Source organism: Thalassophryne amazonica, chromosome 15, assembly GCF_902500255.1.
Source record: "Thalassophryne amazonica chromosome 15, fThaAma1.1, whole genome shotgun sequence".
NCBI classification, from domain to species: Eukaryota; Metazoa; Chordata; class Actinopteri; order Batrachoidiformes; family Batrachoididae; genus Thalassophryne; species Thalassophryne amazonica.
The window spans coordinates 25104872-25132685 of NC_047117.1; the positions used below are offsets into that span (position 1 = coordinate 25104872).

At 42.6% G+C, this 27814-nt stretch overlaps 1 protein-coding gene across 3 annotated transcripts in view; it reads right to left on the bottom strand.

The window, feature by feature from the left end:
* Nucleotides 1-27596, bottom strand: part of cntln (centlein, centrosomal protein) — a 210402-nt gene extending 182806 nt beyond the window's left edge. For 2 of the 3 annotated variants that reach the window (XM_034188397.1, XM_034188396.1), the window contains exons 1-4: nucleotides 27392-27596; nucleotides 26675-26762; nucleotides 18065-18153; nucleotides 13444-13528 (exon numbers count right to left, since the gene is read on the bottom strand). In XM_034188397.1, coding sequence (XP_034044288.1) covers nucleotides 13444-13528; nucleotides 18065-18153; nucleotides 26675-26762; nucleotides 27392-27417 — 288 coding nt within the window. In that variant the 5' untranslated portion in view covers nucleotides 27418-27596. The remainder of the gene's footprint in view (nucleotides 1-13443; nucleotides 13529-18064; nucleotides 18154-26674; nucleotides 26763-27391) is intronic. The other variant, XM_034188398.1, reaches the window with a different exon arrangement.
* Between the last annotated feature and the right edge of the window lie 218 nt (nucleotides 27597-27814).

Here is a 27814-nt window from a genome sequence, read left to right on the forward strand (position 1 = left end):
CAGAATTGAGTGATTCCATATTTTTTTCCCTCTGCTTGGTCTAAAAAAGTAGCCATTACTGACTGCCACAATTTTTTTTTCCTGATTTATTATAGTGTTTCTTAAAGCCAGAAAGTTGCCATTTGAAATGACTTTAGTTTGGTGTCATGTCTGTGATCTGCTTTTTTCTACAAAATTAAACAACTGAATGAACATCCTCCGAGGCCAGTGATTCCATAATTTTTGCCAGGGGTTGTATTCTGATCTGCTCTGTGTAAACCTGGTTCCATCAGATCTCAGAAGCTAAGCAGTGCGGTACCTGGTTGGTACTTGGATGGGAGACCTCTTTGGATCACTAGCGGCTATGTGTGTTTCTCCAGGTCACGCTGGAGTTGCGTCAGAATCAAAGACAGTCACAAACCCAACACAACCAAGGAGTCAGCGCTCCTGTCTTTGTGCGCCCTACCCACTGCTGTAAGGAAGAGTCATTTACACTCAATATACAGTGGTCCAGATGTGAGGCAGAAGTCATGAGAAGCAAATAAGCTTGACTTATGGTTTTGATTTATATACCAAATTTATCCGGATAGTTTATCCAGATTAATGTATAATTAATAACTCTGTCATTATTACAAAGTGAAAATATAACACATATCTTTTAATTTTAAAATAATGTACTAATTCTGAAGGTTTAAACATTAGCACACACAGATGCCAAAAGCCATTATGGGAAAAATGAGCCTCCGCTCATCACTGATTAGTTGATTCATTATATGCAAAAACCAACACACAGGTTACTGTAACGTGTGTTGGTTTTTACAAATAAATGTGTATTTGTAAAACGTCATTTTTTTCATTTGTAAAAAAAGAAATTTGCAAAACTGAAAATTCTGTTGAGCTGAATCACACTTAAACAGAATTTTCAGTTTTGCAAATGCTTTTTTTTTTTTTTTTTTTTTTTTTTTTTTTTACAAATGAAAAAACGACGTGAGAGAGAAACCACGAAAAAAGAAATCTAAACGTTAACTGGACATGGCTGATTTCCCACAGCTAATTTTTATCTTCCCAATCCTAAAAACAAGAAAATTGGGCCCAATTAATCACAAGAGCAGTCTAAAGGTATGTGTTGTACACTATTATACATCAGTTTACTCCCAATTACAAGCAACATTGAACACAGCACCATGACACGGGAGCTGCTGGTTATGTTCACAACAGTACTGTGTGGAGTCTATGAACTAATGTCTGAGGTCTTAACAACAAATTTACGAGAAAGCCAAAAATGTATCTATTAACGTCATAAAAAACTGTCTTCTGCTGAAATGTGCAGCATGCCTTTTATGGGATTATATTTCTAGAGAAGATTTCAAGAGGCCAGCAAACAGTGAATCAATGAACACACACACACACACACACACACACACACACACACACACACACACACACACACACACACACACACACACACACACACACACACACACACACACACACACACACACACAGAGAGAGAGAGAGAGAGAGAGAGAGAGAGAGAGAGAGAGAGAGAGAGAGAGAAAGAGAGAACTGCTGACTGCTCTAGTCAATGAAACCTCTATGCTCCAAAACAGAAAATCTGAAATGTATTTTAATTTTAACCTGGCACAAAAGTGGCTGCACAGCCAAATCTACTTTCAAGCAGAAACAATTTGGTTTTAGTAATGAAATAAAAAACAAAGTAATTTGATTAAATTAAAATAAAAGACCCACAAACCCCTATCTGCATAGATTACATTCAATTAATCACTTTTGTGGATCATGATGTGCCACAATGTTTCAGCATTTAAAAAAAAATTCACGGTTGTCGTGACCAATCTACAACGCTACCATCACCACAGATTACACACTACAATGTGTATCCTATCAACTGGGTGTCGTGAACCTAAAAACCTAAATTGTGTCGGCACTGTTTCCTCTTTAGGGTGTAACATAAAACTTTAATTTTGCAACATATCTCCATAATTTGCTTCATCAGACTAAAACTAACTAAATAAATTAAATAGAATATAATTTTTTTTCAGCCACACACCAAACAAATATTAAACAGATAATAAAACCAGTGGGAAAAATTTTCACACTTCATCATGAATTCACTCACACTCTCATTCTTGAGTTAAAAATAAATAAATAAATACACCAGCGGAAATAGAGGAATGAGTTTTCTTTGAAAGCCCTTGTTGTTGTTTTTTTGGCAGCCTTTGTGGTCTTACTAGGGAGAGGCCGGCCTCTTAATACTGTATCAGCAGGGGTCTGGCATTGGCGACTAACTCACAGCCTTGCGTGGGTACACCCTGCTCTCAAATAACATATGCTCTGGGAAGCAATTAATTGCCATGTTGGGGAAGTCGTTCAGATATATATCAAGATAGCGGATTTAGCTTTCCTCACTACTCTGATTTGATGTGCCCAAAAAAAAAGAGAGGCTTTAATAGAGATTTATACTGGAGAATAAAAAATAAATTCAAACGCTGATAATGAGGTAGGCAAGAACAATTTGAACCCCAGTAGAGCTCAACTGATAGAAGAAAAAAGGGAAGGGAGGTTCTGTCACGTCAAAAGGCCTAAGACAAAAAGATTAGCATTTCAAAATTCCCAGTGCAGTTCAAAAATGAAAGCTAATTATATAACAAAAATGGAAAGGAATACTTGGGAAATGAGAGGAAACCAAACAAGAAATACTAGGTTTAAAAAAAAAAAATATATATATATATATACATACGTATATAAATTGGTCAAATGTGACAATGAACATAGAGGGCCTTTCAAATTGACTGACAAAACGCAGTTTCTATCAAAATACCGGCATTATAACGTAGATTTATTTTTGTAACATGCTGCAAAATAACAGCCCATTTTAACGAAGAGAACATATTTACCTGGGGGGAATTCCACAGTGAATATTGTATTTTCCTGGGAAGCATGGTGGCTTAGTGGATAGCACTGTTGCATCAAAGCAAGAAGGTCATGGGATGAGTTCCTACCTGTAGCCTTTCTGTGTGAAGTCTGCATGTTCTTCCCATGTTTTCATAGTTTTGCTCGGGCTTCTCCAGCTTCCTCCCAAAGGCATCCAGTTTAGGTGGATTGGAAACTTTAAATTGTCCGTATATGTGTGTGCCGGTGTGAATGTGTTTGTCTATATGTGGCCCTGCGACAGACTGCGTCCTGCCCAAGGTGCACCCTGCCTTATACCCTCCAACCAGCCCCCCGCCCCGTGACATTTAATTGGAGTAATAGTAGAGGACCCTCCTATTGAGTTCGTGACCAATTTTCCGGGAGCAATTTTTTAATGCAGATTCTTGGAGACTGGCCCAAAATAAGAGATTTTAGCTGGGGTATCTTTCTCAAAAGTGTGGGCTAACTCCACCAGGGGCCATTATTCAAAATGGCTGCCAAAAATCTATGATGTACCTTAATTTCACTTTTCACTGGCCTAGAATATTCATCTTGGTGTCTAAATGTATGTTTTGGAGATCCAGGAATTCATTTCTGCCCTAAAAAGTAATTTATATGGAACACCAGAGGCAAAAATCCAAGATGGTTGTCATAATGGCTACCGTAAACAGGAAAACGGGTATTATGCTCCTATTTGATACTAATAGGGCATGTAATACCTCAACTACAGGGTTTTTCAGAGTGTTTAGTCCAATTTTGTATGTTACAAAGCTCTAAAGTGTCTGTATATTGAGATATTCAAGATGGCGGCCAAAATGGCTAACACATATGGCCAGATGGCTACAGTTAATCCATCCCCCCTCCCCATGAGTGATAAAATCACATGTTTTGTGACAAGTTTGGCATATATCAATGAACATGAAGTGGATAGTCATATTTAAAAGTAAAAGTCTCATTTCATTTCAACCACTATTGTCTTTCACATACAGTAATGTGTAACACCAAGTTCACAGCACATAAAATGTAACAATCTAGATAGAAATGTAACAACTTTATAATAACAAACAAGATTTATACACTCTCATTATCAATATGTCAGGTTCAGAGTCCTCCAAGAGTCAGGTAAAATCATCATTACAAAACAGTCAAACATCCTCTGTGTCACTGTAATCATCGTCTCCATCACTTTCATCAGACGTGTCATCTTCAACCACGTCCTGCAAGGATCCCAGAAGGTCTTTGGGTAGGCACGGCTTTGTGTATCTAAGGGGGACACATTTACCATTGTCAAGTTTCCAACCGCTGTTTAGTGGTGATGGGATCAGCTCTTTCATGTGAAAGTGAAGAAAGAGATGAGACTGGTAGTTAAAACGCTGCACTTTCAGGTTGTGGGAGTCTCTGTCAGGAGGGATTCTTGATGTTGATTTCTTTTTGAGACTCTTCCACTTCAAAGCTCTCGCCTGCCCTAGTGTCTTGCTGGATTTGTCACCGTAGATGTACCGTATGGTGAATAAGGCCATCTTGTCCAGGACGTCTTGTGAAGCAGGAAGTGACTTTCCCACAGACTGCAGCATTTCCCTAGCTTTGTTGAACAAACCTTTGCTGAACACAAATAGCTTTCCATGACCATAGAAGGCCGAAGTCGTATCACAGCCACTCAGAACATAGAGCTGTATGATGATATCAGAAATTTCCTCTTCACACAGCAGGCGGGCATCAAGTATTATGTCTTTCAGTTTTACACCCAAAACACCGTCAATCTTGTGAGCTGCATGAGCAGCCAACACAACAACATCTGTGTCTTCAGAATCCAGAACTACTGGTGTGTGTCATCCTTCCTGAGCTGGGAGGATATATACAATATGGCTGTATCTGCTTCGATGTGGTTACACTCAAATCTATTTACCCCCCATCCCAGTGGTGAGATTTTCACATTGGAGACCAACAGAGTAGATCAGTTTCTTGTTTGTCAGACTGGGTGATATACTTCTGAACTGGTTCTTCAAAAATGTCTGCAAACGTCGTTTGGTTTTGGGACTTGCAAACAGGTCCCCAAGTGATTTAGTTGATGGGAACCTTTCCTCTGGTTTGATTAACATGTTTCGGGTCCCTTCGCTGCCATGTTTGCCTGCTCGTGCAATCCTCTCATTGTCCTTGATGGTGTACAGCAAGTTGTACGGATCATTCACCAGGACAAGCGTTGTGGCAGATTTGTGGCGTCTCAGTATCAAGGAGAGCATGTCGGAAGCATACTCTGCCCAAGTGTAGACTGACCCATCACACTTGTTGCGTTTCTCAGCTGATGGGAGAGACAACTGCCATATGAAGCCAATGTCGATGATGGCAATGTATTTGTTGGGGAAAGTGTAGTGACACGGACCCACAACAGGGGGCGCAAATGAACGGACAATAGATGAGCCAAAAGGTAACAGTTTAACAGTCCAGGTGGGCCTGGACCGAGGGCACACCGACCTCTCCCTCCACCACGGGAAACAATGGGGGCTGATACCCCAAACACACCTCAAATGGGGAGAGGCCGGTGGCAGAGGACACCTGGCTGTTATGCGCATACTCGATCCAGGCCAGATGTTCACTCCAGGCCGTCGGGTGTGCGGACGTCACACAGCGCAGGGCTTGCTCCAATTCCTGATTGGCCCGTTCTGCCTGTCCATTGGTCTGCGGGTGATACCCGGACGAGAGGCTCACAGTGGCCCCCAGTTCCCGGCAGAAGCTCCTCCAGACGTGTGAGGAGAACTGGGGACCACGATCAGAGACGATGTCAGTAGGTATCCCATGCAGACGGACGACGTGGTGGACCAGGAGGTCTGCAGTCTCCTGGGCCGTGGGGAGCTTCGGGAGGGCCACGAAGTGGGCCGCCTTGGAGAACCGGTCCATTATCGTGAAGATGGTCATCATGCCCTGGGACGGCGGGAGGCCCGTGACAAAATCCAGACCGATGTGGGACCAGGGGCGATGAGGCACAGGAAGTGGCTGAAGAAGTCCCTGTGCCTTCTGATGGTCTGCCTTGCCCCTGGCACAGGTGGTGCAGGCCTGGATATATTCCCGGACGTCGGCCTCCAGGGACGCCCACCAGAAGCGCTGCCGGACCACTGCCACGGTCCTTCACACCCCCGGATGACAGGAGAGCTTAGACCTGTGACAGAAATCCAAGACAGCAGCTCTTGCCTCTGGTGGGACATAGAGCTTGTTCTTCGGCCCTGTTCCGGGGTCCGGGCTCCGTGCCAGGGCCTCCCGGACGGTCTTCTCCACGTCCCAGGTGAGGGTGGCCATGATAGTGGACTCCGGAATGATGGGCTCCGGTGGATCCGACAGCTCAGTCTTGACTTCGTCTTCATGCACCCGGGACAATGCATCCGATCTCTGGTTCTTGGTCCCGGGGCGGTAGGTGATTCGGAAGTCAAAACGCCCGAAGAACAGTGACCAGCGGGCTTGCCTGGGGTTCAGCCGCTTGGCGGTCCTGATATACTCCAGGTTCCGATGGTCAGTGAAAACCGTGAAAGGCACAGACGCTCCCTCCAACAGGTGTCTCCACTCCTCAAGAGCCTCTTTCACCACAAGGAGTTCTCGATTGCCGATGTCATAGTTCCGTTCAGCTGGGGTCAACCTGCGAGAAAAGTAGGCACACGGGTGAAGAACCTTATCGGTCTCTCCGCTCTGGGATAGCACGGCTCCTATCCCTGAGTCAGAGGCGTCCACTTCAACCACAAACTGGCGGCTAGGGTCGGGCTGCACCAGAACAGGTGCAGACGAGAACCGGCGTTTCAACTCCTTGAACGCGGCTTCGCACCGATCCGACCAGGTGAAGGGGACTTTTGGAGAGGTCAGGGCTGTCAGGGGGCTAACTACCTGACTGTAGCCGCAAAGCCGAGGAACTGTTGCAGCTTCCTACGGCTTGTTGGTTGGGGCCAATCTCTCACCGCCGCAAACTTGGCCGGATCAGGGGCGACGGAGTTGGAGGAGATGATGAACCCCAGGAAGGACAAAGAGGTGCGGTGAAACTCACACTTCTCGCCCTTCACAAACAGCCGGTTCTCCAACAACCGCTGCAGGACCTGACGTACATGCTGGACATGAGTCTCAGGGTCCGGGGAAAAGATGAGTATGTCATCCAGATATACGAAGACGAATCGGTGCAGGAAGTCCCGCAAGACGTCGTTTACCAATGCTTGGAACGTCGCGGGGACATTAGTGAGGCCGAACGGCATGAACAGGTACTCAAAATGACCTAATGGGGTGTTGAATGCCGTCTTCCATTCGTCTCCCTTCCGGATCCGAACCAGGTGGTACGCATTCCTAAGGTCCAGTTTGGTGAAAATTTGGGCTCCATGCAGGGGCGTGAACACTGAATCCAACAGGGGTAAAGGGTATCGATTACGAACCGTTATGTCGTTCAGCCCCCTGTAATCAATGCATGGACGGAGTCCGCCATCTTTCTTGCCCACAAAAAAGAAACCTGCACCCATTGGGGAGGTGGAATTCCGGATCAACCCGGCAGCTAATGAGTCCCGGATGTAGGTCTCCATTGATTCGCGCTCAGAACGTGAGAGATTGTACAGCCTGCTGGACGGGAACTCAACGCCCGGGACCAAATCAATGGCACAATCGTACGGACGGTGCGGGGGAAGGGTGAGCGCCAGATCCTTGCTGAAGACGTCAGCAAGATCGTGGTACTCAGCCGGCACCGCCGTCAGATTGGAAGGGACTTTAACCTCCTCATTAGCATTTACACCGGGAGGAACCGAGGATCCTAAACAATTCCGGTGGCAGGTTTCGCTCCACTGAGCCACAACCCCAGACGGCCAATCAATCCGGGGATTGTGTTTAATCATCCATGGGAAGCTCAAGATCACGCGGGAGGTAGAAGGAGTTACAAAAAACTCAATCTCCTCCTGGTGATTCCCAGACACTACCAGGGTTACAGGTAGTGTCTTGTGTGTGATAAAAGGGAGAAGAGTGCCATCTAGTGCTCGCACCCTCCCTGGCGAAGAAAGCGCCACCAGAGGGAGCCCTACCTCCCTTGCCCATCTGCTATCCAGCAGATTCCCTTCTGACCCCGTGTCCACCAGTGCTGGGGCTTGAAGGGTTAAATCCCCGCTCAGGATTGTAAATGGGAGTCGTGTTGAAAGATGTGTATGACCCACGTGAATGTTTTGACCCCCCCTCAGCCCAGTCTCTAAGGGCGGGCGTTTGTGTTTTGACCGTTTGAGGCAGTCTCTCTGCTGATGCTCACTCGAGCCGCAGACAAAGCACTCCCCGCGGACCAGCCTCCTCTGTCTGAATGTGGCCCTGCTCGTGTCCCTAGCATCGTCAGCAGGGGGAGCTGTAGCCACATGGAGTGCTGTGGCTGTGGAGCGTGGGGAAGACGGCTCCCTTTCGGACCCGGGAGGAAGAGGGACGGCTTGTGCCTGACCACGCCCTTCGCCCCGCTCCCGTCGGCGTTCTTCTAACCGATTGTCCAATCGTATAACCAAATCGATAAGCTCAGCCAAATCCCGCGGTTCCTCCTTAGCCACCAGGTGTTCCTTCAGGACCGACGACAGTCCGTTTATGAAGGCGGCGCGGAGCGCCATCATATTCCAGCCGGATCTCGCAGCCGTGATGCGGAAGTCGACTGCATATTCGGCTGCGCTCCGGCGCCCCTGTCTCATTGACAGCAGCACGGTAGACGCGGTTTCGCCTCTGTTAGGGTGATCAAAAACAGTTCTGAGCTCCCTCACAAACCCAGTATAAGAGGCAAGGAGCCATGAACTTTGTTCCCAAAGCGCTGTAGCCCAAGCGCGTGCCTCACCTCGAAGCAAATTAATCACGTAAGCCACCTTGCTGGCGTCAGACGCGTACATCACGGGACGCTGTGCAAAGACGAGCGAACACTGCATAAGAAAGTCAGCGCACGTCTCCACACAACCTCCGTACGGCTCTGGGGGGCTTATGATGGTGGGGGGGGGGGGGGTCGTTGAATGACCAGTGGAATGTCTGTATTCGGCACCGGGTCGGCAGGAGGAGGAGCTGCAGCAGCGCGCGCTTCCACCTGCGCGGTGAGAGCCTCCATCCTGCGATTAAGGATGATGTTTTGCTCGGTCATCAGGTCCATCCGAGCGGTAAAGGCGGTGAGGATGTGCTGCAACTCACCGATCACGCCTCCAGCCGACGCCTGTGCACCCTGCTCTTCCATTGGCTGTCCAACAGATGGTTGACGCCCTTCGGGATCCATGACGTTGGCCGAGATATCCTGTTGGGGAAAGTGTAGTGACACCGACCCACAACAGGGGTGCAAATGAACGGACAATAGATGAGCCAAAAGGTAACAATTTAATGTTGTGAATGTGCACAACGATTATACAGACAATCACAGAATCTGATAGCAGTCAATACACCAAGGTGACGTGTGGGCAGGCTCGAGGATAGAAGACGTCCGTCCTGAGAAAAGCCGGGACCACACGATTTCCACCGCCACAGAACCTGGTGAATACTGGAGCCGCCAAGTCCCGAATTCCCAGGTGATCACCGTCCCCGACTGTCGGATCTGGTACTGCTGGCGAGGAGCACAAACAGTGAGATGTGGGTGTGTGCACATCCAGTAACAAAAACAGTCAGAAGGTGGAAAGTCACCTCCACCTCTAATCACACACTCGTGCAGCTCCTGTTAAACCACTTATCTGGTTTGGGTGTGAAGCAAAGCCGTCGCTGCTCACACCAAACGCCAATCCAGCAGATAAGGAACACCACAGGAAAACGGCTGCAAAAGAGTTCAGACTATTATTCAGTTTTAAGTCAGCAGAGAAATTACCTTCACTGGTAGATGATATCTCGGCAACGAGGTGGAGATGACGTCCAGTCTTTATGGAGTGAGATGATGTAGTGTAGATGGGTGACAGCTGTCAAGAGATAATGAGTGACAGCTGTCACCCCCGGCTGTGTCCGTGGCGGCAGCGCCCTCTCGTGCCTGAAGCCCGCACTTCAGGCAGGGCACCCTCTGGTGGTGGGCCAGCAGTACCTCCTCTTCTGGTGGCCCACACAACAGGACCCCCCCCTCAACGGGCGCCTCCTGGCGCCCGACCAGGCTTGTCTGGGTGACGGCGGTAGAAATCGGCCAGGAGGGCCGGATCCAGGATGAAGCTCCTCTTCACCCAGGAACGTTCTTCGGGTCCATACCCCTCCCAGTCCACCAAATACTGGAACCCCCGGCCCATCCGACGGACGTCCAGGAGCCGGCGCACCGTCCAAGCCGGCTCCCCGTTGATGATCCGGGCAGGAGGCGGCGCCGGTCCGGGAGCACAGAGGGGTGAGGTGTGGTGAGGTTTGATCCTTGACACATGAAAGACCGGGTGGATCCGCAGTGAGCTTCACTGCGGCAGGACTGAGGATTTTGAGGATTTTGCCCTCTGGTGGTGGACCAGCAGTACCTCCTCTTCTGGTGGCCCACACAACAGTATTCAGACGGAGCTGGCAGAGTTTCCAGGTGCAAGGATTCAATTTGCTTTGACTACTGAGTTTTCCTCAATGTTCCATTTATGTTGAACATTGAGAGACATTCATCAGTGACCCTGTATTCCATGATGTCTGCCAACACAAATTTTTCATTGTGTTTCTCTGCCATTTCAATGACAGACGCCATTGCTCTATTTTCCATGGCTTCAGACTTTGTTGATTGTGTGGGTTTTGCTTCTTTGGATGTCGGTGGATGGCTGAAGTTGCTGTGAACATTCCTCTTGACACTTGCATGGAAGGATTTGTTTGAGAACATTCGCACTTTGCAGAAGGTTGAGAACTGATTTTCTCCATCACTCAGAGCAGAATCAAAGTCTTTGACAAGGCTGTCTGAAGCATACATTCCTGACATTAAGGTTCGCAGCCTGGTGTCTTCCAAATTGAATGGATCACATTGGAATTCCTCAATGCAAGCTTGCAAGTTCTGCACAGCTCATTCATCCTCCTGCTGTCTGGTCTTGGCATTCTCGCTGTGTGCTTGTTCAGATTCACTAGACATGCCAATATCATGCAATGAAGATCTCACTTTGTTAACAATATTAACAGTGCGGGTGTGACTGAGCAGCATCTTCTCATTTTTAAAGATCTTTAGCCAGCCAGCCTTCAGCTTAGAGCCTCCGTTCATGGTCATTTCAATCCACAGGTCTAGAGGCAGGCATGAGTAGGGCTTGCCTGTCATGGATTGAGCATACAGGCCAGTTGTCATGTAGTGAGCTTTGTCTTCTGGAAGACTTTCCATCTCCATCCTTCATAGTGAAAATAACAGTAGCCATATGGCCATGTGGTAGCCATTTTGGCCGCCATATTGAATATCTCAATATACAGACAAGTTACAGCTTTATAACATACAAAATTGGACTAAACACCCTGAAAAACCCAGTAGTTGAGGTATTACATGCCCTATTAGTATCAAATAGGAGCATAATACCCGTTTTCCTATTTACGGTAGCCATTATGACAGCCATCTTGGATTTTTGCCTCTGGTGTTCCATATAAATTACTTTTTAAGGCAGAAATGAATTCTTGGACCTCCAAAACATACATTTAGACACCAAGATGAATATTCTAGGCCAGTCAAAGGTGAAAATAAGGTACATCATAGATTTTTGGCAGCCATTTTGAATAATGCCCCCTGGTGGAGTTAGCCCACACTTTTGAGAAAGATACCCCAGCTAAAATCTTTTATTTTGGGCCAGTCTCCAAGAATCTGCATTAAAAAAATTGCTCCTGGAAAATTGGTCATGAACTTAATAGGAGGGTCCTCTACTATAAGCGGCTGAAGTTGAGAGAGTGAGTGATATTGTCTTTTTCTTCTAATGGTGCCATCCAGACTAACTACAGGAGGAAGTGTGTGTTTGCATGCATGAGCTTTTGAGATCAGCTGTGACCTGACCCACTCACTTGATGCGATTTCCTGGGGTATGCACGCCAACATCGACAAGATGTCTTGTAAACCACTTAAGAGGCGCTAGCTGGTTTAAAAAACAGCATTTTTAGAAGTGTTTACTTCTCGCTATCTTTTACAAAATATATGAGAAACAGATTTATACAGAAATAAGCCATTTCAAAGTGTTTTCCGTCATTTTGGTTTATTTTGTTTGAGAGTGCAGCCAGCTGATGTCGCGCTGGCAATCACCGTGTTCTTCCCAGCATCCCTCGTGCAAATCGGGAGAAGGCCCCATGTGATCTGACTTCCCCACCAAATGTAGGTCATGCTGTGTGATTGCTTGAATTTCTGCCCTTCAGGGGGAGAAATTCAAAATTGTTTCTAGACAGAAGAAATATTTTGTAATCATACTGACAATATCATTTTATGAATCCCTCATTATAATAGTGCAAAAGAAAATTATTTTTATGACAAATCTTAAAAATTCAGAGGCTGTACAGATTTAAAAAATATTAATAAAGCTAATAGCTGTTGTGGTAATGATAAAGCTTAAGACAAGAAAGGACATAAGTAACCATCGCTGGCCAACTGTGTTCACTGCAACACAAAACCCAATACCAGAAATGTTCTCAAACAGCCTGACTTTCACTTTCCAACATTTAAACACAAGGATGACAAGCTTCTTAATCACATTAAAACAAAGAAGAATCATAGAATACAAACATTTCAATAACTGAGGATCTAAAACATAGAACACAAACCATTTGGGATGTGTCCATGCATTTGGAGGCATATTATGAAATCATCAAATCAAAATGTTGCCTGTCAAACAGAAATGCAAAGCAGACAACACTGTAGACACAAGTGAAAGGTGTTTCAAACGATTCTGCTTAGGAAAGGGATGTGCACGGACAAGGTGACAGGGAATCATGTGGCAGTGACAGCTGAATTAAAATGGGCTGTTGTCGAATAACAAGTCATGTGTTTTGTTTGTAACTTTTTGGTTGATCCTGCAACATAAATTTCAAACAACTTCTATGTAAGCCCATTAGCTTCTGTTCACGAACGTGCTGTTTGCATTATGAATTAATAATGCACCAATTAAGTTCATTTTGTTTTTTGTGTCATGAAGCAGTAGCACAACATTTCAAAAACACGTGATTCATAGACCTGTGCAACTTAAATGTTTTTTGCTCTTTATGATGTATTTTTGAACAGATGCGACTAATACTCCAGTGCAACATGTAGTCCTTAAAATAATATATTTTTCCCCCATATCACCTGGCCCTATGACAGACTCTCAAATGTGGTTAACTTTGAAAGTGAAGATTTTACCCATAGTAGAGTTGATGAAAACAAAGAACTGTCACACCATCCCTTGCAACGTAGCAATTTGCCCCAAGCAAGGAAGAGGCAACCTTTCATAATTTATGCGAGTTTACAAGGAAGAAGCATAGTGTGACCTTAGTGGCCACTAGGTCCATGAAACTCACAACAATGTCAAATGAATAAGTGCATTTTATAAATTATTACAAGAGATGTAGCACATTTTCCAGATGCAACTGACATGCTTTTAATCAATATTATGTTAGGCATCAAAGTTATAATCTGCTAGACCAAAATAAAATGTACTATACCTGTTCCAGGTCCTGTATCAATGAATCTTTGGACTGAAGGATCTCTAATACTTTCCTGTCCTTCAGCTCAGCTTTGTGCTTCTCACTAGGAAAAAAAGAAGGGGGCGCACAATAAGTGTCAAAATTATTGTAAAAGTGATTTATTTGTGGAAATAGATGATTTGTAGCATATTATCACAAACCAGCACATACAAAATTATTCCTCTTGCCTTTGATGTTTTGATAGAAAAAAAATAGGAAATGCAACAAAATATGATGGATTTTTAAAGCAGAGCATACCTCAGTGGGCTCATCCACCAACCAAAGGGTTTCATTTGTTCAAGAGTAAAGCATGTAAAGAGGAACATAAGAGTTGTACATGAATGATTAAGTTGTTTCAGTAAAACGGAAATTGGGCTGCACTCTCAGCTCAGGTTCAGGTCGGGTTTGGGAGCATGCACTGGTGCTCTACACTGCTGGAATCATTCTCATCAAACAGATTTAGGTACCAACTAGCAACCACCCAGAGAGGTCAATGGTTATCTCATATCGGTCATAGATAGATGGTGTTTGGGCATCCCCTTGGCCACGTGGTCCTCAGTAATGAGACCTGTGTGCTGATCGTTAACCTAAGAATCTACGACTGAACCGAAATGTCAACTAATGGATAATGTATCAACAAAAACATAATGATAATACAGCGCTATCAATTTTTATAATGCACTTCCTTCCTTCCAGAAAAAAAAAGCAAGTTTAATTGCTTCTTTCTTCTTAAATGCATGACTTGCTGCTTTAAATCAGGAGTTGCCAACTCAACTCCTGGAGAGTACCTGCCCTGCATGTGTTACAACTCTGTCTGCTCCACCCACTCCAAGTGAGATCGAGATCATGGACTAATAAGCAGTGGCTACAGCAGGTACACAAGCAAAACATGCAGGACAGGTCATCTCCAAGAGCAGGGTTGGTGACCCCTATATTAAATATTACTATTATGCAGTCCTAGGTCAACCTTTAGGACAAAACTAATAAATATATATATATATATATATATATATATATATATATATATATATATATATATATATATATATATACAGTGAAGCAAATAAGTATTTGATCCACTGTTGATTTTACAAGTTTTCCCACCTACAAAGAATGGAGAGGTCTGTAATTTTTAGTATTATATGATATGGGATTTTGCCAACTTCTGATTGGCCCATTCACCACTTTCTGAGCTGTACCACATGCCGAGTTGACCGCTGGTGGAGCCAAGTAGACCGTGCGTGTGAAACGAGTACACCTCGCATGCAGCTTAGCGCTAGCTAATCGAGCGACGCCTTCTTTCGATAACGACCAATCAGATAACGCGATACAACACCTACTTTGGCTGTCAGTTTGTTGACAAGATACAAATACACAGTCAGCAGCGAACCTGTTTCGCAAGTACGTCACTGAAAAGGGACATGCGCCCAACTTTGAAACTTATGACAGACGGATGCTTGATGGAGTACTCGGTCGATTTTACGCAGAAGCTAGACAGGCGAATGGTGAACTTTATAAGAAAACAAGCCTGATGACTCTTCGTCACGGACTTAACAGGCATCTCCAGTCGATCAATGGGATGTCAGTTGGTGCAGTATGACAGTAATAATAAAGAGTTGAAACTTGAGATTGATTTTTCAGTTTTTGTGTGTTTGACAAACTCCCAATTTTCTTTTTTACCATATAATAAAGCAGTTATAGACTTTTGATTTCGGTGTTCCCGTGATTATGCAGACCTGGTCAGGATGAACCCCATCCTGACCAGGTCTGCATAATCACGGGTACACCGAAATCAAAAGTCTATAATTGTATATCGTAGGTACACTTCAATTGTGAGAGACAGAATCTTAAAAAAAAAAAAAAAAAAAATCAGAACATCACATTGTATGATTTTTAAATAATTAATTTGCATGAAGCAGCCAGTCAAGGAACTGCATTTCTGGGAAGGCTTCATCTAATGCCTTTATACTGCTTTGTATCAACATGAGGACCTTGTGACATATGTGACAGAAGTCCAAAAACAAGCACTTCAGGGCAAGTTTTCCTGATATCAGGGTAGTTTCTACATCTGCTGCCATGTTCGTAATTGTGAGATCCTAAAGATGTTTAACCCGAAAAGCCAATCTTATTTAAATACCAATAGCTGAATAAAAACTGAAGATAAAAACTGCTTTGGCACAATATGGACCCTTTAAAATCAAGTCAGAATCAGATTATGTTTTTTTTTTATCTGTTCAGTACAGTTTTTGGGCAAAGCTTTACCATCTGAATCTGTGAAATAATTGTAAAGAATTAGTCTCAATTACTCACTATGAAAAAGAATGACTGTAAAACTATGCTGCTGCACCAGAGTCTGAGTTTTCCTTTGTGGCCCACTAGCAACTCATCATAATGAACATTTAGGGAAACAAAACAAGAAAGAACAGCAACTAGGGACCTCTTTGTTTCAAATCCTATAGACCATCAGAGGCCACCCATTCCCTCGACTCATCAATTTCTCCTTCTACATTTATTTTTCAGGCCCTTTTCTCTCTCATATCTTTGCCTTTTCTGATCAGCCCTGTCCCATGGAACACACTCAAATAAGTATCTGGTTTCCCTGGAGGAACTGGAACGAAGCCCAGACTAGTTACATCTCCTTGTCCACTGGGATGTGTTCACCATATCCTGAGCAACCAACCAATCAGTCTACGACATCAACACAGGATAAAACAGAGCGAGAATGGTAGTTCCCAGCGGGCCACAGTGCTTGACTGTAGTCAACAAAATTACCATGTCAATATCCTTCTGCGCATCAGGTGATATGATACGAATACCCTCTCTGGGTACATGTTCACCCATGAGTCTCAGTAGACCAACATACTTTGATGGGTTTCCTATGGGTTCATAAAAGGTACTGAAAAGGGTGTGGGGAAGCAGTGAAAGGAAGATGTAGGAAGAAAGTCTTCACACACTGCAGCACTGAGTTTTACCACCTTTAAGGGTCTGAGACCTTAAAAAAAATACATGATATGCACCCATGGCAAGCAAAACACAACCCTTTAGTATGCCAAACTAGGGCTGGGTGACATAGTCTATAATTTACATCACGGTACAATTTGAAGCACAAACAGTAATGGTCACGGTATGTTTGTTTTTCTAAAAAGAAGACCAAAAAAAAAAACTTCTGAAAGAGAAAAAGCACTGCTATACCAATATTTCACATAAATACACAAGCATTTCACAACATTTATGATGCAAAATTGTAATAAATGATGAATAAAAAATGTTTCCTCAACAAACATGCATAAAAAACCCTCATGATATGAAACTGCAAAATAAATCACTGATCTTCATTTACAATGCTGCAGGAAAAGGATTCCATAGTGCAAAAAAGGCTCTTCCAAGATATTTGTAGGAACCATTCTTTCTAATTTTCCTTATTTTTTTTCCCCTTAAAAATGAAGGCGCCAAAATTCTTTCCTTTGAAGGACAGCAAATTGATCTGGACAGATGACAATGGATCAACAGTAGTTTATCCTCGTGTAGTCACAAAAAGACAACCTGTTGAATTGTTGCCTCCATGTTTGTTGTTATTTTTTTAAACAGCATAATCACAATGAAACAATCACAAGATCATGTTTCACTTCTCCGCCACTGTTTTGTTGGAGCTGAATACGTTCGCTGTTTCTACTACAGTTCACCCTCCCTCTCTGTCTGTCTGTCTTTCTCACTCAACAGGTCTCACTGTTCTTGTAAAGAGCAAGCAGAAAAAAGTATGAAAGAAAAAAATTTGCAAAAGTCCTGCAATGTAGCTCTCAGCTAAGTCCAAAACTGAGCTCTCAGCTGAGTCCAAAACCCTCTGCGCAGGTTTCACTTTTTTCTGCCGGTCACACATTTGCCAGATAATTCGTTTTTACAGTGACAACAAAGACTGCTGTAATGGTTAGCATGGTATAAACAAATCCACACCGTAGAGCAACTTTAGACCGGATAGAACTACATACAGTATACCGGCCACCTCTGTATCAAACAGGCAAAAAAGACTAAAAACATCGATATTCTTCAATAAGCTTTAATTTACCGTCTATTTCATTTTTTTCTAAAATTTTTCAGGTGCTTAGTATAAAGCAAGAGTTTGCAATGCAGCAGGATTTGCTAGAAAAACAATTTAAAGTTGTTTCCTTTGTTGTAATGAAACGCAGAATGTATTCAACTGTGCATCATTCCTAAAAAACCTGAACCTGTGTTTGTTCAAGAAAGTTCCCATGCCACTGTATCCAGTGCAGCTTAGCCACCCTGCAAAAAAGGTCAGGATCAATCTCACAATTTATCCGATAAAGACAAGTATTTGGCAGGTGTGTTTCAACTGTCCAGAACGGGAGCAACAGAGGAAAAGTGTTTTCATTAAAAGGGTTTCCATGGCTGAACTGCTCGAGCGGGGATAAGAAGGCTTAAATCAGCATCTGCAACAGATTCCAGCCTAACCCCAGTAGAATGGCCACGGTGCCTTAAACACCCCTTGAACGACTTTCACACACGGTTCCCCTCACTTGTGAGATAAAGGAATTTTCAGGTGTTGAGCTTCTTAAGTATCAATTTGAAAGATGAATCTACTCACCGCTCAACTACCAAACTGACAGCCTGGGTCAAGTCTGGATTTGCCACTTGCAGGCGTTTCCATAGGGACCACACAAACTCCTTGTCTGCCTGTGTGAAGAGAGAATTCGGCAATGTCAGCAGTTGTTCTTAATTGAGTGCGAATAGCTCTTGATAAGTTTGTCTTGCAATGTAGTGAGGCTTACAAGAAAAGCAGCAGCAACATATCCCAGCGTTTGTAAAAAAAAAAAAATGACATGCACAATGACATTTGCATACGAAAGAGGGGTAGTCAATCAATAATTTAAACATCTTGTACAAAATTGTTTTTGATCTGCCATGCCCTCTCTCATCATGAGGCTCTATTAACAGGAACCTCCAGCACTGACGTGTGACCTTCGACTCAAGGGGAGCAAATATTGAAACTTGTCATTATACACTATTTATGACTGGGGAAGCTGCGACGCAAATTAAAACACAGCAGTTGAGCTTGAATTTTCTTGATTAATCACTTCCTCTCCTGATATGTTTTTCACTACAGCTCCAAAGTAACTAGCCCCAAAGAAACTCAAAACTGATGACAGAGAGTGTCGTCTCAAGTAGAGAGAAACAGCCAGCTCCTGACACATTTCCAATTCAAATTGTCTTGCTGGTTTTTCAAACATTTTTAAGCTACATTACATTTAATGAGGGACATCTAAAAACTACATTTTCTGACATTAAAAGACAGAATTATACCAAATCGACTTTATATCAAATTATCTGATAAATTATGTTCACATCATCATAAGATAAAAGTCATCCCTCCCACTGGAGTCTACGGGTCTCCAATTAGTATCCGAATTTTAACCCCCCTTTCAAAGCGTCTAATCAATTATTTAATAAAATGGCAGCAGCAGACCTTGACAAGACCATCAGCTGAAAATATAAAGTGGAAGAACTGTAGATCTGTCTCTGCATCAGTCTGCACATACAGACAGATACTAAGGGATAAAGATCTCACAAAAACAGCCCAAAGCAGCTCTCAATGAAATTAAGAAGTATGACTTAAAAATAGGTGGCCCTCCCTCTGCACGGCCCTTTGGCTGTCATTAGTCTTTCTACAGACAAATGATCCATCAGACTCAGGACCCTCATCAAGAACTCTCCTCTGCCGTACATGTAGTTAAAGATGCACTGAATGTGTGTTTGATGATGGCTGAATTATTCTTTTTGAATGTAGACGTTGAAATGCCATTGGTTAAACACACCAAAGAGAGTCAAAGAAATTCAGGCACACATTAATAAAATTAGCATGGTGTAGTGTGAGCATTTTGGGGGCTCACAGTTGAGCTTCTTTGTAGTTAATGGCCATCCTGAACTACATCATGTCAACGACTTAAGACTTCAATGGAAATGAAATGCCACTATTTAAAATTTGTACACTGCAATTGGACTCCATTGGACAGACAGAAGCACTGAAGTTGTACTGTAAGACCACCAAGGATGGCTCCCATGTCAGTTTAACATATTGCAGTAGCTGAATTCTGCTGGGCTTGTGCTTCTTTTAAACTGTGTGTTTTTATGTCTGAAGGACTCAGTGAGTCAGTGGCAACACTGACATACTAATACTACTACTAGTATACAGAACTAACATACACTAATTTGCAATCAGGTAGCCCAGTGGGATAGGAGGTGGGCTATCAATATGTAGACCTGGGTTTGATTCCCAGTCCTGCTACCCATAAATGGTGTGGGTAACCATTTACAGTTAAATGGATACTACCAGCCTTGGTTGGGTAAATAACCTGTAGTGGACGTATAATTCACCCAGGGGGAGTCACAGACTCATACAACTGAATCCAGAGATATGCACCGATACCACTGGGCCTCAGAGTCCATATAGTACATATTACTATGGTGCAGGAGATGTACTGTAGAAATTGGTTCCACCATGTGTCCATTCACTCGTCCACGGCCTTCATCGCACAATTACTAGACTCCTATTGTTACATAGCTTCATCTCACAACCCTCTTATAGGAGTTCAGAGAGCACTGACTTTGACCTCATTTTTTCTGGATCAAATCAAGGAGCATTCAAATGCCAGTGAGTGTCTGAATAACTGTGTCTGGTCTACCATACCACTTTGGAAGGAGATACTGGCCCTTGAGAGATTTCTTGGTTTTAGTGCTTTGAGGTGCATGATAAAAGAAGCAAATAAAGAAACTGATCATTGCATTGCATTGAACATTGCAAATGTAGGAAACATATTCATGTTCTTGTCACATACAGTGTATGACACAATATTTCCACTGGAAATAAGGCACTGTACTATAAATCAAATCAATTTATTTATATAGCGCCAAATCACAACAAACAGTTGCCCCAAGACACTTTATATTGTAAGGCAAAGCCATACAAAAATTACGGAAAAACCCCAACGGTCAAAACGACCCCCTGTGAGCAAGCACTTGGCGACAGTGGGAAGGAAAAACTCCCTTTTAACAGGAAGAAACCTCCAGCAGAACCAAGCTCAGGGAGGGGCAGTCCTCTGCTAGGACTGGTTGGGGCTGAGGGGAGAGAATCAGGAAAAAGACATGCTGTGGAAGAGACCAGAGATCAATCACTAATGATTAAATGCAGAGTGGTGCATACAGAGCAAAAAGAGAAAGAAACACTCAGTGCATCATGGGAACCCCCCAGCAGTCTAAGTCTATAGCAGCATAACTAAGGGATGGTTCAGGGTCACCTGATCCAGCCCTAATTATAAGCTTTAGCAAAAAGGAAAGTTTTAAGCCTAATCTTAAAAGTAGAGAGGGTGTCTGTCTCCCTGATCTGAATTGGGAGCTGGTACCAGAGGAGAGGAGCCTGAAAGCTGAAGGCTCTGCCTCCAATTCTAATCTTACAAACCCTAGGAACTACAAGTAATCCAGCAGTCTGAGAGCGAAGCGCTCTATTGGGTTGATATGATACTATGAGGTCCCTAAGATAAGATGGGACCTGATTATTCAAAACCTTATAAGTAAGAAGAAGAATTTTAAATTCTATTCTAGAATTAACAGGAAGCCAATGAAGAGAGGTTAATATGGGTGAGATATGCTCTCTCCATCTAGTCCCTGTCAGTACTCTAGCTGCAGCATTTTGAATTAACCGAAGGCTTTTCAGGGAACTTTTAGGACAACCTGATAATAATGTATTACAATAGTCCAGCCTAGAGGAAATAAATGCATTAATTAGTTTTTCAGCATCACTCTGAGACAAGACCTTTCTAATTTTAGAGATATTGCGCAAATGCAAAAAAGCAGTCCTACATATTTGTTTAATATGGGCATTGAATGACATATCCTGATCAAAAACGACTCCAAGATTTCTCACAGTATTACTAGAGGTCAGGGAAATGCCATCCAGAGTAAGGATCTGGTTAGACACCATGTTTCTAAGATTTGTGGGGCCAAGTACAATAACTTCAGTTTTAGCTGAGTTTAAAAGCAGGAAATTAGAGGTCATCCATGTCTTTATGTCTGTAAGACAATCCTGCAGTTTAGCTAATTGGTGTGTGTCCTCTGGCTTCATGGATAGATAAAGCTGGGTATCATCTACGTAACAATGAAAATTTAAGCAATGCTGTCTAATAATACTGCCTAAGGGAAGCATGTATAAAGTGAATAAAATTGGTCCTAGCACAGAACCTTGTGGAACTCCATAATTAACCTTAGTCTGTGAAGAAGATTCCCCATTTACATGAACAAATTGTAATCTGTTAGATAAATATGATTCAAACCACCGCAGCGCAGTGCCTTTAATACCTATGGCATGCTCTAATCTCTGTAATAAAATTTTATGGTCAACAGTATCAAAAGCAGCACTGAGGTCTAACAGAACAAGCACAGAGATGAGTCCACTGTCTGGGGCCATAAGAGCAACAGACTCTGTAAGTAAATAAAACTAAACAAATAAAACTTCAATTACCAGTGAATTAAAAGGCCCCGGATAACATTTTTTTTTTGGATACATAAATGGGTTGACAGTATGTTTGTACTCTGCCCATTAAAATTATAGAATAACAGTGACAAACTGTGACTTAACTCTAAAGAGACATTTTCAGAGTTTGGTCCAAAGAACTGATAAGGTACACCACACATGCAGTTGTACCCAAAGCCCAACATGCAACAAATTATTTTTGTCTGAAAACAGCAAATTTACACTGCATATTGCACATCACTTGTTGTACATGTTGTTTTTCTACCTGTATGAAAGGTATAGAAGACATGCAAAATGAGAAATGCTGGATTCATTCATGTCATTAGGCACCACCTGGTGGTGAGTATGCAAGGACACTTTTTCCACTCACTAACCCTGAAAGAGGACATGAAAGCTTCTCAGATATGCTTGTGAGTATGTAGTGTGTGTGTCTGAACAGATTTGAAAGAACAAAAAATGTAAAATCTCTTTTTTAATCTACAACAGAGGAATTCAGAATCACTGCAAACTACTGGCACTGCTACATTTTCATAAAAGGATGACCATGTAATTTCACATTTTTGCATAAAAGCGGGGGTAACAACCAAACACTTCACCATTACTCAATATCACTAAATTAACTCACCTTAAATTATAAGCACATCCATGCACACTGCGTCTAAATTTCAGCTTTCAGTTACAAACGTTATGGCTGTACTGTACCGTGTTTTGACAGACACGCGCATGTGTGTGCTTGCTGTCCTCACGTGGAAATACATAAAAACATATATCGTTTTTGCGACAAGCTGGAGAGCACGCACAGCACGCACACTGACAGGCTGTCCCAGGTGATACGGACAGTCAGTTCATGTGGACACACAGCAGGTGATCTGAATGTCACATCTGTCTGACAGGACATGCATGTCGGGCTGGACACACGCGCGGGCTGGGCCCGGCCCGACACATGTGTCCCATGAGTGGCGTGCCGCAGGTCTATATGACCAGGCAACAGTGCAACAAAAATGCTACTTTCAGTCATGTATCAGAAGAAATATGCCATAATAAATGCCGTTTGGTCAGCTATCACAGCATTTTTTTCTCTCTCTTTTTTTTTTTAAATGCATTTATCTCTTTGTTGATTTTAGCCATTTCACACTCCTGTTATAAAACAGTGATTGTAGTGCAGTGGTAAAGTTTCAGTCTGGTAATCAGAGCATTTGTAAATTGCAGGTTGAAATCCCGTGGGTGGCATGTATTTTTCTTTTTTTTTTTCCCCCCCCCCACAGCAGCTGTGCGATGTTACACGTGCTCCAGCTGCTGGCACTGTGTTCCTACTGCGATGCTTTCGTGCACGATCACGCACGACACCGTCATGTGCATGAAGCCATCGCAGCGGGATCGTTCATGCCTGCCCGTCGGCTCGATGTTTTCGTGTTTCGCTCATACAAGCTGTTCTGCCGTGTTTCACTCTGATTTATACTTATTCGTACTATGTGTGAAGAGGCCCTTAATCAGAGCTGTAATAACATATCACCTAAATTCAGTGATGAGTCATAACCATACTGCACAGCATACAATATCTTTATTTTGAGCAATGGAAAATTGTCCCTGTAAAATAAAAGTGATAATATATGAAAATGAGAAGCAGTACTGAATTAAGTTCTGTAGTTATGCTATTTTGTGGAGGGCAGCGCAGAGGCACAAGCATACTTGCCTCACAAAGAGAAGGTCACTGGCTCAAGGCCACCAGCGTCCTATTCTCCTTGTACGCCTGGAGTTGCATCAGGAAGGGCACCTGGTGCAAATCTTGTGCCAATTCACTATGAACTGAATAGTAATAAATAAATAAATAAATAAAATTTAAAAATAAAACAAGATCAGCCAAGAGGGAGAGTGTTATATTATTTGGTGGAAATAACTACCCTATTATTATTCATGTTTTATGCACCATTCCTGATGATCTATGAATAGACATTCTTTGACTGACCTTTGTGTCATCACTTCACCCTCTAAAAATGACTGTTTTAGAGAAACTGATGTTGAAATATTCAAGTACACTTCCAAATTTAAATAACATCGACACTCTTGATTTCTGTCTGACTGTTCTGAGCCAACATATTTAAATAACTGAAATGTGGGCTAAACTGTTGTGTTAAGTGTTGTAATAGACAAATGTAATCACCATCATCTGCAAGGGTCGGCTACAATGTTCTGACTCCAACACAATTATTTTGATAACAAGCAAGAAACAGACATGAATTGCATATCTGCTTAAAGCTTGTAATGTTACCTGTCAGGCAGCGTCATTAGGTTTCTACGTAATCAACGTCCCTTTCCACACACTTACACTAATGTCGGAAAAGTGTTTGCACCTAGTCAGTGAAGAAACCTGGTGCCTTCTCTTGGCACTAGCGATGCACAACTGCTTACGCCTCTGCATTAGTAGCATAACGTGTCCCTTCATGTGTTCGTTCAGCTTCAGGAAAAGGAAAAACCCAGATGGCGTGAGCTCTGACCTGTTCAGCAAGTGTGGTAAGATCGCATAAAATCTGAGCCGCTGCAATGCATCCTGGAGGTGACAGTGTTGCCGTCTTCCAAAAATTCTGTTAGGACTCTGCCATTGCGTCCACATTTGATGCTGTGTATCTGTGGCTGTTACGGGATGCCCACTATGGCCCTGGTCTTGCAGACTCCTTGTGGCTGGATTTTCACTCTTAAACTCCTTGTCCACCTCCTGACTGTACTGACATCCACACAGGCATCACCACAGACAACACTCATTAGTTGATGATTGTCCATGGGTGCACAACCCTGCGCTGTATGGAACTCATTAACAGCACATTGTTTCAAAAACATATCCTTGTACGTCACAATTTTTCCTGACTACTGTGCATGTGTTACATCGAAGGCAATTCTGTGAATAGTTGAAATTGCAGGCAAAAAACATTTGGTGTAGCAATAGTCCCTATGTAAAGGATTATTGTTGTACCTGTTTCACTTTGATATCTTGCTTGTTCCGCTTGGAGACAGAACTTTACAGACAACCCACCCATTTGGACACAACACAATCACAGGTGTGGGGAGGTCTCTCTGTCTCCACAAGCCTACAAGTCTGAGGTTCATAATCACAAAAGTTTCTAAACTTAAACTTTGAAATTCCAGCTATTAACCTGAAACCACTACTGGCATAACAAGTACCAATTACAACAAACACAAGAGGCCTTCCCGAAGGTCCAGCCGATATAAGGTTCATCTATCTAGCGCCTGCTGAACTGGTGCTGTAGTGCAGAGGGACAGGTATTCAGGCACTCACTGACCCAGTTTGACCCACAAAAAGTATCTCAAAGTCAGGGCCCTCCAAACCCCCACAAGAGTATTGTGAGATGAATTTATATCCAAAAAATATCTTCCTTGGAATGATGTGGCTTGCCGTGTCATAAAAGCTTTTTTTTTTTTTTTTTTGTAAATGTAGTAAACCCAATTTGAGGTTTGAGATCAACAATGGCACCCTTTGAAGTAGCATGAGAATATTTAGCATGAGCCACTATTCCAAAAATTTAGGGTACGATAGAGTACGAGGTCCCTGGACAGCGCTATTTGGCAATGCTAAACATCTTTACAGGAGAATGAAGGTATAAATGTAGGGTCTGGGTGATTCCTGTCTTACTGTTCAGTAGTTGTGAGACTTGTATGTAGGGGTGGAATGATACACTAGCTCCATCATACGATACACCCATTGCAATTCGCTACATATCACAATAAAATTAATTTCATTGCTGTTCAAACAAATTATATAGACAGTAATGTGTGATGAATGTTTAACTTACAGAAATAAAATAATCTAAAGTATAAATTGTAAAACTTGATGTTATCTGTTTCCTATTCGCATATTTTATAAATCAATGATTATTCTGCAAGACATCATTATTTCTTCTACACAGTGCTTCACTTGTCATGGTATCATGATGCTCATTTAAAAAACAAACAAACAACACAATGCAATTTGCTACAGGCTCGAAGATATGAATATCATGACATATGATGCATCGTCCCACTCCACCGAAACTTGACCTAAGGCAAATACTGGATGTTGGATACACAGTGTCTTCAGAGGATCATTGGGTACCACTGGAATAACTTTGTGTGAAATGAATGGTTACTGACCAGGACTTAGATGAGAGGTACTACTTGAATCATGACGCAACATGAACTACAAAGCATAAGCCATCCGGTGGGTTTCTCTGGGCATATGCCAGATGACACAGTGCTAAGGCCTCCAGCAATTGCAAAAAGAGCAAGGAAATGCCCACGTTTCACCTGACTGCATTAGATACATGGTTGCTGTCAGCGGACTGACAGAAGCAAGTTAGAGACAAAACCAAACCAGTTGATTTCAATAGACAATCAACACAGCCCAAGCGTGTTTTCAGCAGGCGGCCAGTCGTGGAAGTAGTACGAATTCTCACCTTCGGATTCACCACTTCACCAGAACTGACTTGTACCTGTGCCCTTCTATCAAGTGCACATCTGTGGTGTGCATCACATTTCTCTGAGCATCCCCAGTCACCTTTGATGGTCATATAATTCTCTGAAAAAACACATCAAATGTCCCACTTATTTTCACAAGTGTGAAAATACGTTCCTGGAGCCTCCTCTGGGTATACATACAGTAATAGTAACACATTCACACACCTGGCACTGCAGTAACTCATCTGATAAACTCTTCACTTGCTTCTCCAAAACCAACATGCGGGTCTCGTCGTTAGCTGACATCGTGGAGCTGGGAAGAAAGAGATAAGATAAGACTTTATTGATCTCACAGTGGAGAAATTCACTTGTTATGTCAGCTCTTAGAAAACACACAAGATGAGTGTGAGTAGAGGGAAATGTGCATCAAACACCATGTGCAGAGATAAGCAATAATAATAATACTTGTAACAATACAATAAAATAAGCCAATGAGGTAGAAATAGAATATATATATATATATATATATATATATATATATATATATTGTTATATATATATAAACAAACATGATTGGAATTAAAAAAAAATAGGACCATCTTATTTACATTGTGTGAAGTGGAATTTAGATGCGATAAGGTGACACTAGTGCTGGGATTTGTAAACAAGTTGTTATTGCACATGATTTGTGGACATATTAATATTGCACGTGATTTGTGGACATATGGTTATTTCACAGTGTTATTGTACAATCTGAGCACAACACAACAAATGGTATTCGATTAAGAATGCTGACAAAAGATGGCAATAAAAAGCTAGCATAATTAACAAGTTCACAAAATGGTTTTATCGTTGTGAAAGACGAACGTCAATACAAGAGCTCAAGACGTAAATAAAACAGATGTACTATAAACTTTTCCGTGGACGGAAGAATGCTCTTACCTTTTTAGAAAATCAACTATAAACATGAAAACATAACACAGGACAGTGCGATGAGAGCTAACGTGGCTAACTTTAGCTCACAGACGCAGTCTGAGACTTTCAAGTGTTGACATCTTCCCACGTGAAGCACACAAAACGTTTGTTAAAGAACTTACTGCTCACTACCTGTAAAACTTTTCTCAAACAACTTCACCAGCGTCCATAGATACCGCGACGTTTTCCTCTTTTCAAACAAACCCGCTGTTTTACGTTTCTCGTCGTCATGGGCCTCACGTCATTTCACGACAGTTTCCATTCATGTACGGCACTACGAGGAGGACATTGTGGGTGATGTAGTTTTCTCAAAAATAAATGCATTTGAAAAGAATAAATTTTATGTATATATATATATATATATATATATATATATATATATATATATAT